General features: G+C 34.3%; 1 protein-coding gene across 1 annotated transcript in view; it reads right to left on the reverse strand.

The window, feature by feature from the left end:
- Positions 1 to 14,218, reverse strand: part of LOC128558012 (neurogenic locus notch homolog protein 1-like) — a 28,019-nt gene extending 13,801 nt beyond the window's left edge. The window contains exons 1-11 of the mRNA XM_053546750.1: positions 13,930 to 14,218; positions 11,107 to 11,643; positions 10,635 to 10,739; positions 10,025 to 10,135; positions 8,006 to 8,116; positions 6,223 to 6,336; positions 5,900 to 6,010; positions 5,538 to 5,648; positions 3,359 to 3,469; positions 1,789 to 1,899; positions 290 to 400 (exon numbers count right to left, since the gene is read on the reverse strand). Coding sequence (XP_053402725.1) covers positions 290 to 400; positions 1,789 to 1,899; positions 3,359 to 3,469; positions 5,538 to 5,648; positions 5,900 to 6,010; positions 6,223 to 6,336; positions 8,006 to 8,116; positions 10,025 to 10,135; positions 10,635 to 10,739; positions 11,107 to 11,643; positions 13,930 to 14,218 — 1,822 coding nt within the window. The remainder of the gene's footprint in view (positions 1 to 289; positions 401 to 1,788; positions 1,900 to 3,358; positions 3,470 to 5,537; positions 5,649 to 5,899; positions 6,011 to 6,222; positions 6,337 to 8,005; positions 8,117 to 10,024; positions 10,136 to 10,634; positions 10,740 to 11,106; positions 11,644 to 13,929) is intronic.
- Positions 14,219 to 18,192: the final 3,974 nt, after the last annotated feature.

Consider the following 18,192-nt stretch of genomic DNA (forward strand, 5'->3'; position numbering starts at 1 on the left):
TTGCCCCACACCATCCATACATATCCCATGTATACACGGGTTTGACAAGCATTCATCGAAATCTGCCCAAACAAACCAACTTTGTGTTAGTTATAACATTTGCAAAGGCGGTAAGTCCACATTAATAAACTTGTCTTGTAGTATAACCTGTCGAAAATTAAGGTATTGTCTATTACAGTCCGAATATACGAGCTGTTTGCCTCACCAGACAGCTTGTGCTTTTCATTTGTCCAAGCCATTTATTGCTATGATACAAATGGCAGTTTTTAAGACTTTGTAAATCGCTTACCATTGTCGCAGTTTGTACCATTATATCCATTGTTACAGTCGCATGTGTATGTATTAATACCGTCGATGCATTCACCGTGCTGGCACGGGCTGGTACTGCATTCATCTATATCTGCAAGCATAGAAATAAAACTCAAATAAGTTTCCAGTTCAATGAGAAAAAAATAACGGTTCGGAATCATTTAAGAAATTAAGAAACATATTTTGCATCTAAATTTTCTTGAGAAATCAAAAAGTGTAAAATTATACCAATCTCGCATTGTGTGCCGTTGAAACCAGGATAACAGAAACACTCAAATCCGTCGACAAGATCTGCACAGGTGCCGTTTCTACAGGGATTCGAACTGCATTCGTTAATGTCTAGAAAAAAAAATATTTTTGCTTAACATGGTTTTATTAAACCTGTTCTGATGTATGTCTATCAAATTATAATCAGAACAAGTTCAGTACAACGTCTTTTGCTTTTTTTAAAGAAAATTAGTTGTCATTTGGCTGTACAAAGTTAAAATCATAAATGCATTTCCACTGGTCATATCAAAATATATACCTAAACAGATTAACTTTCATCGGGAAAATTGTTCATTCAAAAATTCAACAGTATCGTAGAGTGTAGAGAAAATGTCATAAGTGATATTTCTGTCCGTTCAAGACCAGAAAGAAAAAGCCACAGTACATGTTATGACCTTTCCCAGGGTATACAATATGAACCATGGTCGTGAACGGAAACATGTACGATCATACTTTAATTGCAAAATTCTCACTTAAAAAGAATATATCGGTAAGTGGGTACTATGCGTACTGAACAAGTGATAATTTATCTTACATCATGTACTATTTACATTGCCTCGAGATTTCTGATGGTGAGTTTATATTTTCTTAGATATAATATAATGACCATCTGGTCAAGATAGCAACATTATTCTGAAATGTATGTCACCGGTCATTAACTTCATTACCTTCACGTGTACACTAGCATGTGTATATGCAACATGAATATGCTATGTGAATGTAATAAACAATTACAGAAGTGTACCGCTGCATTATTTCTAATTCAAAATCAATTCTAAGATGGCTTTCATTCATCATTTCAAGTTATATAACAGTGAATATATTGCATTCTGTTTTTGTTTGTATCATTTCGCCTATCAGTAACGTTGGCGAACGCATAAAATATGCGATGTGAAATATTTAGACAATGTGACTGGTGCAAGATTACTTGTTCAATATGCATAGAACCCGTTTACCAAACGACGCGTTTTAAGTAAGAACTGCGTGCTTAAAATGGGTGAGTACATTTTCCCGATCAAGACAGTGGTTCTTATAGTATACCCAGGAATAGTGTATAACATTTTCTTTCTGGTGCCAATGTTTTGACATGTTTCGATGTTTACATTATCAAATCGTCTGTCTTGAACTGTTGCTTATATCTTAAATACTTTAAATGTTGTATTAGAAATAATGAGTTAACATGCATTTTGATGAAATTGTGATCATGTTTACCTTGTTCGCAGTTGAAATCTGTGTATCCACTTTCACATGTACAATTGTATTGCCCCACACCATCCATACATGTTCCATGTGTACATGGGTTTGACATGCATTCATCGATATCTGTGAAATAAATAAAATTTCTGTTAATTGTAATATTTCAACAGCTTAAACATCACGTATTAGTTCCCTACTGGTTGAAAACAAGTTTCGGGGACTATAGGAATGCACTTTTCCGTCATTCCGTCCGTCCGTCCACAATTCCGTGTCCGGTGCATAACTCCATAAAGGTATTTTAATGGCGACGTGTCATGCGCAAAACCCGGACGCCTAGCTCAAAGGTCAAGGTCACAATTGGAGGTCAAAGGTAAATAGAGCTTTTCTCCCGTCCGATCCATAATTCTCCCATCCATGAAGGGATTTTAATATTATTTGGCACAAATGTGACTCATTATAAGACGATGTGTAATGCACAACTTCCAGACCCCTAGATCAAAGGTCACACTAAGCAATCAAGTGATAACATGGCATGAACAGGATCTGTTTCGTGTCCGGTCCATAACTCTGTCATTCATGAAGGGATTTCAATATCACTAAGGCACAAATGTTTTTCATGATAAAACGACGTAGCATGCACAAAATCCGGACCAGAACTCTGTCGTCCACCAAGGGATTACAATATAACTTGGCATTAATGTTCCTAATTTTTAGAAAATGTTTCACGTGCAACACCCATATCTCTAGTTTAAAGGTCAACGTCACACTTTGAGATCAATGGTCAATTTTTGTCCTGTCCGGACTATAACTTTGTCATGCAAGGCAGGATTTAAAAACCAGTTGGCACAAATATTTCCCTGGATGAGACAACATATCATGCACCAAACCCGGGTCCAAGGTCTAAGGTCAAGATAACACTTAGAGGACAAAGATTAGATACAAAAACGATTTTGTCCGGAGCATTTTTTCTTCATGCATGAAGGGATTTTCTTGTAGCGCGGCACAAATGTTCACCACCATGAGGCATCACTGTCTTAAGAATTGCGTCCCTTTGTTGTTATTATAAGTATATTATATTGTAACTTTTTCATTACTGGCCGTAGGGAAAATTCGAGAACATTTTTCTGTGGTACAACATGCATGTTACATCGATATTCTTTAGGTGTATTTTGACTTTTCTCTACCTGGTTAAGAGTATTGTGTAGACTTATAATAAATATAATTATGATATATATGTTATATGATATATAACTGTAGATTTTCATATATGCAAATTTTAATCCAAGTGTTCTGTTATAACATATTGTATATATAGTACAATATTGTTTATACATCATTGACAGATATCTGTTCATTGTGTTATACTGCAGTAGAGAAAATTTGATGTCTTCCAGTAGGGGACTTAGTATTGCATGGCAATACTTCATTCACTTGTTTTAACTGATTAGAAGTATAAATCTATCAAGTAAACTTTATCTCTAATTCGAGTATATGAGCTTTCCCCTACAGAGGTTTTTTTTCAAGCAAAAATCGTCATGATGCAATTTCCAGCTCAGTTGGCAATGCCACATTGGAAATCGCTTACCATTGTCGCAGTTTGTACCATTATATCCACTGTTGCAATCGCATGTGTATGTATCAATACCGTCAATGCATTCACCGTGCTGGCATGGGCTGGTACTGCATTCATCTACATCTGCAAGCATAAAAAGAAAACTCAAATAAGTTTCCAGTTCAACGAGAAGTAGACACTGATTCGTAATCATTTAAGAAAATGTATCTAATTAAAAACATATTTTCTTGCTAAATTTCTTGAAAAATCAAAAGTGCATCTACAAAACAAGAGCTGTCGGAGGACATAAACTGTCGATTATTCAACAGCCTTGTCAAGTGAAAAAATACTAAAGTCCAGAAAGGGGAATAATTTTGTGAAATTGCAACACAGGGTTTAGAATCTTGTATAATCCATATCAGCTCATGACAATGGACAACTGTGTGAAGTTTCAATCCATTTCCGTTAGTAGTTACTAAGATAACAGTTTACAAACAAAACCAAAACCTAGGTCGAAAAGGGGCATAGTTTTGTAAAAAAGCCAAAAGAGTTAAGGAACCTGTGCAGTGCATACCAGATCATTACAGTGAACAAATGTGTGAAGTTTCAATCCATTCCCAAAAGTGGGTACTGAGATACCAGCTTACAAATAAAAACTAAACCAAAAATCTGCTAGGTCGAAAAAGGGGAATGGGAATTTGTAAAAATGCAGAGTAGAGTTATGGAACCTATCACGCATGTGCATGGCATGTCAGATCATCACAGTAAACATGTGTGTGACGTTTCAATCCATTCCCATAAGTAGATACTGAGATATCAGCTTACATATAAAACGTTTAAAAATGTCTAAGTTGAAAAAGGGCTATAATTTTGTAAAAAAGCGAAATAGAGTTATAGAACTTGTGCAATATAAGTCAGTTTTTCACAGTAAATATAATTGTGTGAAGTTTCAATCCATTTCCATAAGTGGTTACTGAGAAACCATCTTACACAAATCGGGACGCCGAAGCCGACGCAGTCGCGGACGCCGATGCATGGGTGATTCCTCTACCTGCTCTACCTGCACTTTGAATAGTCGAGCTAAAATGGTGCATAATTTCTTTTAAAAGCACAACAGAGTTATGGAACCTATGCACTGTTAGTCAGTACATCTCAGTAGAAAACTGTGAAAAGTTTCAATCAATTTCCTGTTACGGCTTACATACAAAACCTAAACCAAAATCTTCTTTGTTGAAAAAGGGGCATAATTTTGTAAAAAGGTAAACTAGAGTTATGGATCTTGTGAAATGTAAGTCAGTTTATCACAGTGAAATAGTGTGTAAAGATTCAAGTGCTTAATGAGATACCAGCTTAAATACAAAAACCTTAACCAAAACCTGCTGAGTTGAAAAATGCCAATTATTTTGTAAAAACGGAAAAAAGAGTTACTGAACATGTGCAATGTAAGTCAGTTTATCGCAGTGATTAAGTGTGCGAAATTTCCATCCATTCCCACAAGTGGTTACTGAAATACCAACTTGCATACAAAAACTTAATCGAATCGGGACGCTGACGCCGATGTAGAGGCCAATGCAGACGCCGACGCCGACGCAGACGCAGACACAGACGCAGACGCCGACACATGGATGAGTCCAAAAGCTCTAACTATTCTTTGAATAATCGGGCTAATAATACCAATCTCGCATTGTGTGCCATTGAAACCGGAATAACAGAAACACTCAAATCCATTGACAAGATCTGCACAGGTGCCATTTCTGCAGGGATTCGAACTGCATTCGTTAATGTCTATAAATAAAGTTAAATTAAATGCGTTTCTTCACTGCTTTATTTAGTTGTTGAATATATATTTTAACTTAAAGGCAAACATCTCAAAATAAAATCGAAACACGTTATGTAACTATTACATTTTGTGATTTAAGAAAAAAACATAAACATTATAGCCAATATACCAGGTACGTATCTAAGTAATTAAAATAAATCTAATCAGGCGATATTATCTATGCGTTGATTCTTTCATTGCCTTAGCATGAACATGAGAGTTTAGAGAAAAAATGCCGAAGGTAATATTCCTCTTACTTTAAGCCTATTTATTTCGTTGTCCAAATTTAATTTGATAAACCGTTATTTAGAATAGGTGCATGTTTTTAATAAAAATGGAAATTAGACATAACAGATATTCATACAATTTTGACAAATCTGCATTTATGTATACCTTGTTCGCAGTTGAAATCTGTGTAGCCACTTTCACATGTACAATTGTATTGGCCCACACCATCCACACATGTTCCGTGTGTACATGGATTTGACATGCATTCATCCATATCTGTTCAAATAAATAAACTTTTTGTTAATTACAATATTGCAATAGCTGTAACATCATGTTATTATGATTGGTTTGTAGTATAAGTGCATTACGTTTATCGTCTATTTTGATTCGAGTACATGAGTTTTTTTTGTTTTTGTTTATGTTTGGTGTTTTTTTTTTTTTTCGCTACAGAGCACAGTTTATGTTTCCAAGTTTACGAGCAAAATTATTATCATGCAGTTGGTAATGACATAGTGGAAATCGCTTACCATTATCGCAGTTTGCACCATTATATCCATTGAAACAGTCGCACGTGTATGTGTCAATACCATCAACACATTTACCGTGCAAGCATGGACTAGAACTACATTCGTTGATATCTGAAAGTTTAGCCATTTTTAGTCTAGTAATCACTTGTTATAAAATGAGAAGTATCCGAGACTGAGGAATGGCGTATACATTATCAAAAAATGCCTGTTTGAAAGTGTCTATTTTTTCTAGATTAGTAAATAGAATTGAAACAAATGCCTTAAGATGAAACATGTTAAAATCTGAAAAAAAGCCAGTAGATTATTTTTTTACAAGATCTTACCAATGCCGCAGTCATTGCCGACGAAGCCGCTATCGCAAGAACAGTTATAACCGCCGCCAATAAGGTCAATGCAGGAGCCGTGCTTACAAGGACCAGATGTACATTCGTCAATATCTACAGGTGCAAACGAAAATTAGTCAGAGAATCTATAATCTGGTACAGGTATTTCGATCTTACACATAAGACAAAAAACAAACATTTTCTTTCTTATATCTACCAAATTATATCAATTTCAGCCGCGCTTCTTCACGTGCATACGGCAACATCACTCGTAATATCATGACGTCGCAATCTCGATTTTTGAAAAAAAAAGTTAATTAAATAAACAGAGAATTTTATTATACATTTTAAAATGCGGTGGCGCATATATAAAAGAATTAATGTATAATACTTCTATATCTTAACTGATGTATATTTTGAAAAGAATTCCCGTCTATTTATTATTCATACTCTTGCATTCAGATGATTTAAATATATTACTGTAAAAAATTTAAAATGAAATTCCTATTGTTCGAAGAAGTAAAAGTAAAACTATAATACACCCTATAAATATCAATAAACTACCAACAAACTATCGAAAACATAATGCCATTACTTCAGCCGAAAGAAACTGCAGCATTTCGTAAGCAGTCACAAACCATATACATTAATATATATAAAAATCGACTTCTGACCTGCACAAATTATTGTTGCGTTTGTAGTTATAGAACAAAACGCGACATGAAGTGTGCTAAATATGAAATTCTAACACTTTCAAGATGTTCTTTTGTATAAACAAAGACAGATTTTACCGTGTATTGTCTTGTCGGTTAAAAAACGTTTCGCAAAATGACTTTTAGCGTTCACTTACACATAAAAAAGGGATTCCATATTAGCATCTGTTCCTGGTGTAATTCGAACGTATAAGAATGGAAATGGATTTGAGTTTCGCGTGCTTCGCTGGCGAATAAGACACGTTTTTTCTTTCAGATGCGTCGTTATTAATCGCTCAGACCTTGGGCCTTCGTAATTGAATTGCTACGCACATGCACTCAAAACCGTGTTTTATTTGCCAAAAAATTACGCAATCCCAAATTTAACTTTACATAAATGAACATGTAAGATATATCCGAAATAGTTATTAAGTGACAGTGTTTTGTCTTTGTCAATATCTTTACCAGTGTCACAGTTAGGACTTGTGTATCCATTCTCACAGAGGCAGTTATATTTTCCAATGTCGTCAATGCATGATCCATGTTGACATGGGCTTGATATGCATTCATCGATATCTAAAGTAAGTAAATTGTCATAAATGGTAACATTTATCAGACGTCACGTCAGCACGTACGTTACATTATATTCGATACAAAAATGAAAACTCTTAACAGTAAGCTGACATGTTTGTAATTAAAACTAATGAGACAATTTATTACAAGCAAATAAAAGCTATAGGAAATTGGCTTGGAAGCATAATTATACTACAGCTAGGCAAAATAATACAAATTCGTCTACACGCCACTTAACAATTGCTAATGATATATTCAATAAATCTTTAAGAAGATCCTTTGAAAGCAAAGACATAATATAGCAAAATAATAGCAGGCACGGCTTAAGTATAGTCATGAAACGTCATTTTAGCAGAGATGACTCTTCTATTTTAGTCGGTTGTATATATAATAGCTTACTCTGTGTTTTCAGCAAGAATACGAACAATTCTGTTTTGGTTAAACAAAAAGCGAAATCACATGCTGTATCTGATTATTCTAAGAAATTGTTTACATTATAGGGATCATATAGTTTATACCGTTTTCACAGTTGATCCCTGTATAGCCAGGTGAACAGACACAAGTGTAGTTTCCTGTTCTATCTACACATGTTCCGTTTTGGCAAGGCTTAGACTCGCACTCGTCAATTTCTGAAACATACACATATTACATCATGTTTGGTTTGCACTGACATGCTGCTAATGGATATCAACATGATAACCAGCATAAATACATATTGTATAAAAATCATATACTGTACATAACAAAGTTCATCACAATCATAAACTATTCATAATGCAAACCTAGTGTTAAGAAATAAACATTGTGATTTAGAAATAAACATTGTGAAATAAAATGAAAAAAAATATTGTTTTATAGAAGCCTTACCTGTTTCGCACAAGGAACCATTGAATCCTTGGTAACATAAGCAGCTGAAGCTGTTAATACTGTCAATACACTTTCCATATACACATGATCCCGACAGACAGTCATCTGTATCTAAGATTATATGTATCATAATGTGTCAGGTCTACGATGTTTATTTATTTATTTTGGGTTTAAAGCAGCATGCCTCCAGACTTGGCTAAAAATAATCCTTCTTTCAAATTGAAGTTTTGGTCATATTGTGAACATTAGAATATATTTTTTTGTTTCTAAAATATTTTAAAAATTCCAAATCAAGAAAATAAAGATAACCGCGTCGGGAAGCGAACCGCGGACCGCCGCGGCAATAAAGACATTTTCCCGCCGTCGTAACCAATAGCGTTATACCTGAAATAGTGAATAATGACTTCAAAACGCCTCAAATCTTTATGCTATTTTCTAATTTCTTACCAATTAAATTGTACTTTATGAAATTTGGCTATTAACAATGCTTGTTTGTGTTAGGGTACAGACTGTTTATTAAAGTCATATCTTCCTATTATACTTAAAGTACTTCAAAACTGCTAACGTTAATTCATTTTGCCTCCAATTTATGACACCATCACATTTCACTAGTAGCAGGCTTCCAGTATTAGGTTTTGGCAAATCTACATGTTTAGAGTGTTCTAGTTTAACTTTAAGTGTTGATGTTTAAATAAAAGGACTCTAATTTCATCACCATATTTGTGTTTTCTTACACGTATTCATTGCATCAGGGACTTTTGCTACACCCTGTCAACTTTGATTTATAAATTCAGTAGAGGACATTACACGAGTGTCTTTTCATATTGAATCTATTAAATGAGTTGAAAAAAAAGTAAAATACGAGCATTTTATCAATTTTATTCAACGAGATATAAATTTTCATGTCGTAGTCAGAAAAACAGGTGTATTTGAGGGCTAGATTAAATATATAAGGGCATATTTATTGAAATATAGCAGTCATTTTGAATTACAAGATGGCTGACATACTGATGGGCAAAAAGATGTTACCAATGCAATTCTTAAAAGGTATCACGTAAGCTTTCATAAGAATATAACTTTTCAAAATATAGGAAAAAAATCCACAAGATTACAATTCAACACAGACTATATGTTGAATTTTCACTGAAACGGAGGCCATGAGAGGACATAAGATACAACTGTGCAGATGATTGTGTTAGCTCGAACATGGGTAGGCGTCTTAGTAGGACAAACTCAACCTCCCGCATGTCAACGTATAGCTTCCTCGCATAATAGACACTCAGGGTGGGGTTTGACTTTACAGCACTGATGGCAAATGATTCAAAGTCAGCGAAAATAAATCGGCCTCGCTAGCCCCAGGTAATAATGTAGCTTGTAAACAAAATTGTTCTACAGATGAAACAACAAAAGAAATTAGAGATAAAACCCAAACCACCAAAAAAAAAACGCAGTAAGACGACAGAGGCATATATTTTTAACCGGTTCAAGTATGTCACAAACATCTTTTGGTCATGTCAGCAAAAGATACGATCTTAAAGCTTTATCATTTTATAAAAGAAAAAAGATCTGCAGAAAGATATACATTTAAAATGATACATCAAGCATAAATCGGCTGTAAGGCGATAAATGCTATCTACATGAGGAAAATAATTCAAAAACAAACAACTCACCTATGTCACATACCGTTCCTTCGTATCCAAGGTCACAAGTACACGAGTACCCATCAACTTTATCAACACATACGCCATAAATACATGGACTGGAATTACACTCGTCAATTTCTGTGAAATAATACCTCAATATTCCAATAATTTACATACCAGAAATACTTCTGCATTGGGTCCGGATGTTTAATATTTTACTTTGTCTCTGTATTTGTAACTTATTTTTTATCAAGACGCACTTTATACGAACTTTTCGAATATGAGTCATTATTGCCTTTAGTTTTGTCAAGATAGGAGACTTAACTGTTACGTATCGTCGGAAAATGCATAGCGAGTCTTGCAATTAAGCAGAAGTAAAAAGCTCTGAATAAAATAAGAGTTGCACAGTGTGATAACAATTAAATTGTTGCTGATTGCATACACTAACTCTTTAAAATACGTTGTTCTAATTGAACTGAAAATATTTTGATATCAGGAAATTTCATGGATTTTAATCGCTCTCCCTGTACAAGTTCGAACCATCGGAAACTTTATACATAACTACAGCCAAATCAATATCTCAGGTCAAGAATATTAATGAAAAATAAACAATGTCCGTAGACTGATTAAAACATACCGCTTTCACATTGCAATCCAGTATATCCGGAATTGCAGACACATGTAAAATTTTCTTTATTTGCTTGACAGTAACCATGGTAACAGGTAGCGAGTTCACAGTGATCTGAATAAGAAAGAAGAATTTGATATTTAAACATACATGTTTTTAACATTATATCTAAATCTGAAGATATTGATAGAAAAACAGATGTGAGGTGAAAATCACAAAGTATGCACAGAAACATATATAATATTAAAGCTTTTATTATAACATTTGAATGCATCAGATAATTTTTATACACCTTTGATCTTTTCGCATTTTGGAATGTTGTTCCAAGTTCCACGTGCGTCACAATATATTGACTGACTACCATTCAAGTAAAATCCATCTGCACAGGTGAAAGATACGGATGCATTATAACTAGTTCCGTCGATATGGACTATTCTTGCGCTGGTAGATATGTCCGGTAGCCCACAATAAATGTGCATACATTGTGGAGTTTCACTCCATTGGCCGTTATTTCGACACTTGGCGATGTTAGTTCCATTGAGGGAATATCCTTCATTGCAGATGACATTGTATGTGTCGTTTATTTTTTTGCCGTTAGGGTTTACTAGTCTACCATTTGGTGGCGGTGTTGGAATTCCACAATCGTATGGTTCACATTTTGGAGCTTCCGACCAGGTTTCGTTGCCTTGACATACTACGGAATCTATTCCAAGTATAGCGTATCCTTCTTTGCAAGAAATGGATAGTCTTGTACCAACCTCTGTGGAATTCACCTTATGTTTCATTTCTGAATTCGGTGGTGCAATGAAAGTTTCACAATGTTTGCGGATACATCTCGGAATTTCATGCCAGTCATTGGACGATAAACAAGTTATAAAGTTAGTTCCAACTAACTTATGTCCATCTTCACATTCAATCTCAGCAGTGTCCCCATGCTTGTTTCCTTTCATGTTGACAACACGCCCCTTTTCTACACTCAGATCCATGTCACAGTCACCTTTGTTCACAACTGCTGCAGCTGGAAATAGACACTTACCCTCAGATCACTATGGTATTTATATGAATTACTTCTTTCCGACCAAAACTAACTTGACCACTCTGGCTGGTCGAAGACAAATCTTATGTATAGTTTTTTTTTTTTTATTTAAAATCCATCACCAGATTTAAGTCGAATTTTCGAAATACAGTAAATGTTTTCTTCAATAAGTAATTATAAGAAAGTTACGAAATAGAAAACCGTTGAGTTCCAGGTAAAATCTATTTATAAAGAAACTCGTTTAGTCTGTAAATAATGTCAAATTGCTCTCTGATTGGAAGTGAAATGGGAACCGTTTAACAATATATTGTGTTAATTTTAGGCATGTTAAAAGTAAGGATGATATCCATTTGTGGAATTATTTAACAGACTGTCGTTCACGACAGTATGAACACTTTTGCTGACTAACCTTTGTCAGGATACCTTGCAACAATGAGAAAAAGTAGAAATAAGCCTACTGCAAACAGGTAAGTTTTCCCAGTAACATAGCTATAACAAACTACAAAATTAAATTTCAGAAATCATTAAAGCGGATCTAGTTCAGTCATATGTAACACCTTAATATTCCCAACCTATGTTGCAATTTGTTATTAAAATACTTTTGAATGCTATGGCTATGATAGTATTAACTTGATTGGTTCACTCACGTCCTTGTGTGCACATCTACCTCAATCTAAAGGAAAGAACTTTCAACAGAAAAACATAGGTGATCACAGAAATAGGCTTTACAGGAGAGGTTAGGATTTATGTGATGGCTTGCTCTATTTGTACTCTGTATTATTTCAATTTTTTTAAATTTATGCGAATAAAACGAAGAAGTTAAGAATGTGTGTCTCTGAGTACAGTACAGTACAGTAAATTATTGATATGCCTTGAACGTCTACTGCTCGTCGTTATAAGAACAAAAAATACTAGTAGATATAGTTATGTATTGATTTCTGATATCTTGTAATATCTTGTAATACAACCGATCAATAGTCAAAACTATTGGCCGTCGGTCCTTCGGACAAACATTTTAAAACACAAATTTTAATGCAAAATAAAAAATAAAATGACTTAATATTTCTGTTTCACAGTTTCTTTTGTTTTTCTTTTCTTGTTTTTTGTCTTGTTTACCTTTCCCGAAACAGATACTTTTAGTTAATTTCACCATTTAATATTATTCGCTAATAAAAAAAAATGAACAGTAAGTTGTATTTTAAGAAAAACTTATATATATTGATGTTATACTTTTATTGTTGGTCGTAGCAATCTTGACTACAGATTTCAATGTCTTTCCCTAATTGATAAGAGAATTATTTCTAAAAATAATGATGGTTTTAAACTTAATATTATATATCATTTCATAATACATAGTGGACTTTTGAATTTTCGTTCAAAACTATTCTCACTGGCATTTTACCATTGTAAAATTTTGACTTAATTTGTTTCTAAATCCAAATATCACTTTGAGAGAATATTCGAATGAAAGCAAATGAATTTTCAAAATCAGCAAATCTGTTATAGCTGTCTTTTTAATTTCTTTTAAAGTAACTGTCTCGGGGCGTTGATTTTTTCATGTGAGGAAGCCATCCAGCTGGCTTACGTAAGGTCCGTGGTTCTACCCAGGTGCCCATTTGTGAGGAAATAATGCGCGGAGGGGCACTTGGGGTCTTCCTCCGTCATCAAAGCTGGAAAGTCGCCATATGACCTATAACTGTGTCGGTGCGACGTTAAACCCAACAAAATAAATAAATAAATTTAAAGTAACTGAAGATGATTTTGCTCGTATTATGATACATGAATGTCCATTTTTATAATTCATTTATTTATGTTTTTATCTTTAATCATGTCTTTCTCGTTGTAACTTATAGCTATTTTTCTATACAAAAATAGAATTCTGACTTTCTTAGTTTCCAAATCTGTATTAAAGTTTCGGGTACATTAGCATTACACGACAAAATAGGCGTAACATTTTTTTTACAATCCAGAAATCAGTTAAAATTTGAATTGGCCGAAAACTAACTCAGGGATTTCCTTTGAAAACAAAACGTTGTTGGGACAAAATGCAAATGAATTGAAATGCTCCTATTACTGAACATAGGTAGAACTGAATAAAATAGATACAGAATCTTTTTAGCACGCAAAGATCTTATTTCCGTTGAAAAATAATGTCTCCATTAATCATTACAATAACCTTCTATAAACATTTTTCGTGCAATGACTTCTACTTAAACAATTTCAAAAACGTAAAGAGTACATTTCAAATTAAGAAAACACCATTCATACCTTTCTCTTGGCATGGGACATACACTGTGACAACCGTAGTTACCGAGGCCAGGACCAAAGCAATAATGATCACCAACAAAATAATAATGCATATCCTTCTATTCAATGACATCAGTTTCCCCTGTATTTTCCCCTTAAATACACCAAATCTTTCTTTTTTAACTATATTGGTTGTCTCACTGACATTTCCACCCTCTGCAAAACTAGAAGTGAACTCCAGTGGGGTTTCTCCCAATGTTTCTATTTTTTCAGCAATTTCAGGCTTCGCTGATAAATTAGTAAACTCCATCCTTGAACATCCTTTCACACTGACTGCTAAACGTATGCGAAATGCAACAAAAGTGGGTTCATTTTTGCCACCTTTACTTCCTGATGCAAGTAATTGGAGGCTTTTTAAACTAATGATTATATATAAGAGTAATTTTGTGTAGTATTATATTTATATGAGTAAGGCAGTTCTTCTTAAATATTACAGTTAAGAAAATAAATGTGTCACATACATTTATCTATTTCAATTTATATGAATAACATCAATATATATGTACCGTAGCATGGCGGACATGGAACCTTCAGCGTTTTCAAACTCTGCTATGTAGGGTATACAATATAGAATCATTCTTGGCACAAATATTTATAATTATCTGTCATATATACTTCAACACTCTGGACAAGCTGTAGGTAGTGATTTTTTAAAGCTGCCAACACACTTGCTACATCGATGCTATGGGTTATTCATATGATAAACAAATAGTTTCATTGGTTCTCGTAGCAACATTTTGGAAATGCAGCATTATTTTGGTCTTGCTCAGTTATTAAGACAGAAGAGCTGACCAAAGAAACTGGTTTTAAGTTTACTTATTCGAAGAATAGGTGAAGTTATCGCACTCACTAATTCGTCCGCTTCTGCGTCGGTGACCGCTTTCCTTTTTTGCATGTAAGTTGGTCTCTGACTAACCACGTGAGGAAATGTTTTTTTAGCTATAGTTGTCTCACATACAAAACACAACTTACATATTCCTATTTTACATTTTAACTCATTTATTCCCTTCTATCTACTAGTTGGGTTTGGTCAATTTGTTGTATGTAAACTGGTATTACAGCAACCACTTGTTGGAATGCATTGAAACTTCACACAATCTTTGACTGTGATTAGCTAATATGCAATGCACTGATAACTCAATTTGGTTTTTCAAAACAATTATGGTCCTTTGCCTACTTCACAATGATTAGTTACCTTGCTGCATGTCAGATGGTACCGCAGTAATCATTCATTTGAATAAACTGGAAGTTCACACATCTGATGTGCACTGCACAAATTCGCTCAGAGTTATGTCCCTTTTATCGACTTAGCTGGTTTGGTTAAGATTTATATGGCTTTTTAATAAAAAGAGTTTTGAAAAGTCATTTGGTATTTGATGCTGTCGTTTAATTACTCTTGCTGTTTCTTAGTGCATTGTTGCCGATTGTTTTCCATTTTGATTTATGCCAATTTATGAGGTTTCGTGAAAAGGATGGTATGGATTATTCTTTTAAGTCACACGTCTATATATATGTTTTCCCGCGCTAAATAGTTTTAAATATTGACGGGCTATATCATTTCGAGTTTAAAAGTTTAATTCGATCTTGCAAAAAGTGTGTACGATTACTTGTTAAAAAAGTTCGTTTAATATAGGGCGATAATGATAAAGTGTTAAAACAGGTATTTTTTCCACTAATAACATATTTACAAAACGAACGCCTAAGAGTGCACGTTGTAAATATCAAAGCAGAATGGCTCCTAATTAAAAATTTGTTACAAAACAGAAACAGCTTGTTTAGAAGTTTTGTTCTACATACATACGTTATATTTAACATGGTACTTACATAAAGCAAGTTGCAGAAATACCAAGTGTTATGACTTCTGACTATGGTAGCAGCTCTTCCCTGTCCTCTCAGGCAGGCTGTTGAATTCAAGGCAACTAACTGAAATTATTTTAAGTTGATTATCAATGCTTGGAGCGGAGTATGCATTGTAAGTGATTCTTGTATTTTCTGACATATTTCCAGTTTGTCTTCATCACAGTACAAGTTTGCATTTGCTTTTTTCTGCTAGTTCTAACAGTGGTGCTGTCTCTTTTTTTCAGTTCTACCTGCTTGTTATAGCTCCACCAAACGATTTTGGGGTTGGCTACGTTAAATTGATTTTAACCCGTCTTCCTTCTATCTGTCTCTTTGTCAGCCTGTATGTCCGTCCATCAAAAAGGAAACATTTTTGACAATACGAGAATTTAAAGTAGCTTGACACAATGATACATGGCAATGACACATGGCAATGCGAGGAAGTGTTACCGTTGTAAATTATAGAATTATCTCCCTTTTTGTATTTTATTTTACACAGTTTTAATACTTAAGACAATAACTTTAAATGTAACACGATATATACTGATAGGAAATGGAAAGCAAAGCAACTGTTACTCTTTCTGAAAATAAAGAAGATAAAATTGTTTCATATTAGCTGTTATTCTAACACGACCTGCGAATAACCTACATACATGTAGAGCAAAATCTATCTCGGGTTATTCTGCAATAAACCACTCGCGTGCAGTGACGTCATCCGATCCAAGTGCGTAGCACGGTCGTAAAAAGTAGTTACTATTTTTTCTAACACTGTTGATACTAGTATGTCGTGTTAGAATCGGAATAACAAGTTCCCAATTGTGATTTATCGTAGAATAACCCTAGTTTTTCGTTCTTATGCGAAACAATATATCAGATATATTTTTACGCAAAAAACTCAAAACACGGGTTATTCTACGATAAACCACTCTTGGGAACTTATTATTTCTTAAATAATTCTTCTCACGCAATAATCTCGACTCCACCGGAGGAAAACGAATACTACCAGATACAGTGAAAGCTAACAACGGAGGGAAATTAAGAACATAAACGGCGGATGATTATACAATTAACACTTCTTTGAATAATTATAAAACTATTACAATTTTTTGTATATTTGATTCTCAAACAATTACTTTGACTCTACTGAATTAAGTTAAAACGTATTTTATACAATCAAGGAAGTGACGAGCTTAAGAAGTATAACCCTTTCTTAAATAATTATACAAGTTATCTCACTTTTGTATCTCATTTTCGAACAAAGCAATACTTGAAAGGATACAATGAGTGTTACATTTTACAAGCATTGAAACAGGCATATATGGCTTTCGTACGCAACCTACAGTAACAGTTGCTCTGTAAATATTAATTTGTTACTCCAAAGTCATGCCCTCATCTGTGAAAGCTGAAAGAAATGGAACAGCCAGTATCATATATATTTTTTCAAATGCAGCGTATAGTAACATTAGTTCTGTAAATCTTAAATTTTCTCCAGATTGATACCGTCACACTGCCCTAAGCAGAGAACCGAATCGGCAGTGTGACCCCTCAAAATGTAGATCACACCATCAATTTTAAAGATATATCTTCAACGGTAGAGAGGGGCAAAAAAAAAGTCACAGCAGCCCGATATTAAAACATGCTTGTAATGCGATTTCTATATTAGCTGCGTTGGGTCGTATACGGATGCGTTTTGTGAAAGCTGATAAAAGATTAACAAGTGTAATATGGCTTTCATAGGCAGCCTACAGTAACAGTTGCTCTGTAAATATTAATTTGTTACTCCAAAGTCTTGCCCTCATCTGTGAAAGCTGAAACAAATGGAACAGCCAGTATCATATATATGTTTTCAAATGCAGCGTATAGTAACATTAGCTCTGTAAATCTTAAATTTTCTCCAGATTGATACCGTCACCCTGCCCTAAGCAGTGAACCGGATCGGCAGTGTGACCCCTCAAAATGTAGATCACACCATCAATTTTAAAGATATGTTTTCAATGGTAGAGAGAGGCAAACAAAAAAGTCACAGCAGCCCGATATTAAAACATGCTTGTAATGCGATTTCTATATTAGCTGCGTTGAGTCGTATACGGATGCGTTTTGCGAAAAGCTAATAAAAGATTAACAAGTGTATATGTCTTTCAAACGCAACCTACGGTTACATATGCTCTGTAAATATTAATTTGTTACTCCAAAGTCATGCCCTCATCTGTGAAAGCTGAAACAAATGGAACAGCCAGTATCATCTATATTTTTTTCAAATGCAGCGTATAGTAACATTAGCACTGTAAATCTTAAATTTTCTCCAGATTGATACCGTCACCCTGCCCTAACCAGTGGACCGAATCGGCAGTGTGACCCCTCAAAATGTAGATCACACCATCCATT

Source organism: Mercenaria mercenaria, chromosome 6, assembly GCF_021730395.1.
Source record: "Mercenaria mercenaria strain notata chromosome 6, MADL_Memer_1, whole genome shotgun sequence".
Taxonomy (NCBI): domain Eukaryota; kingdom Metazoa; phylum Mollusca; class Bivalvia; order Venerida; family Veneridae; genus Mercenaria; species Mercenaria mercenaria.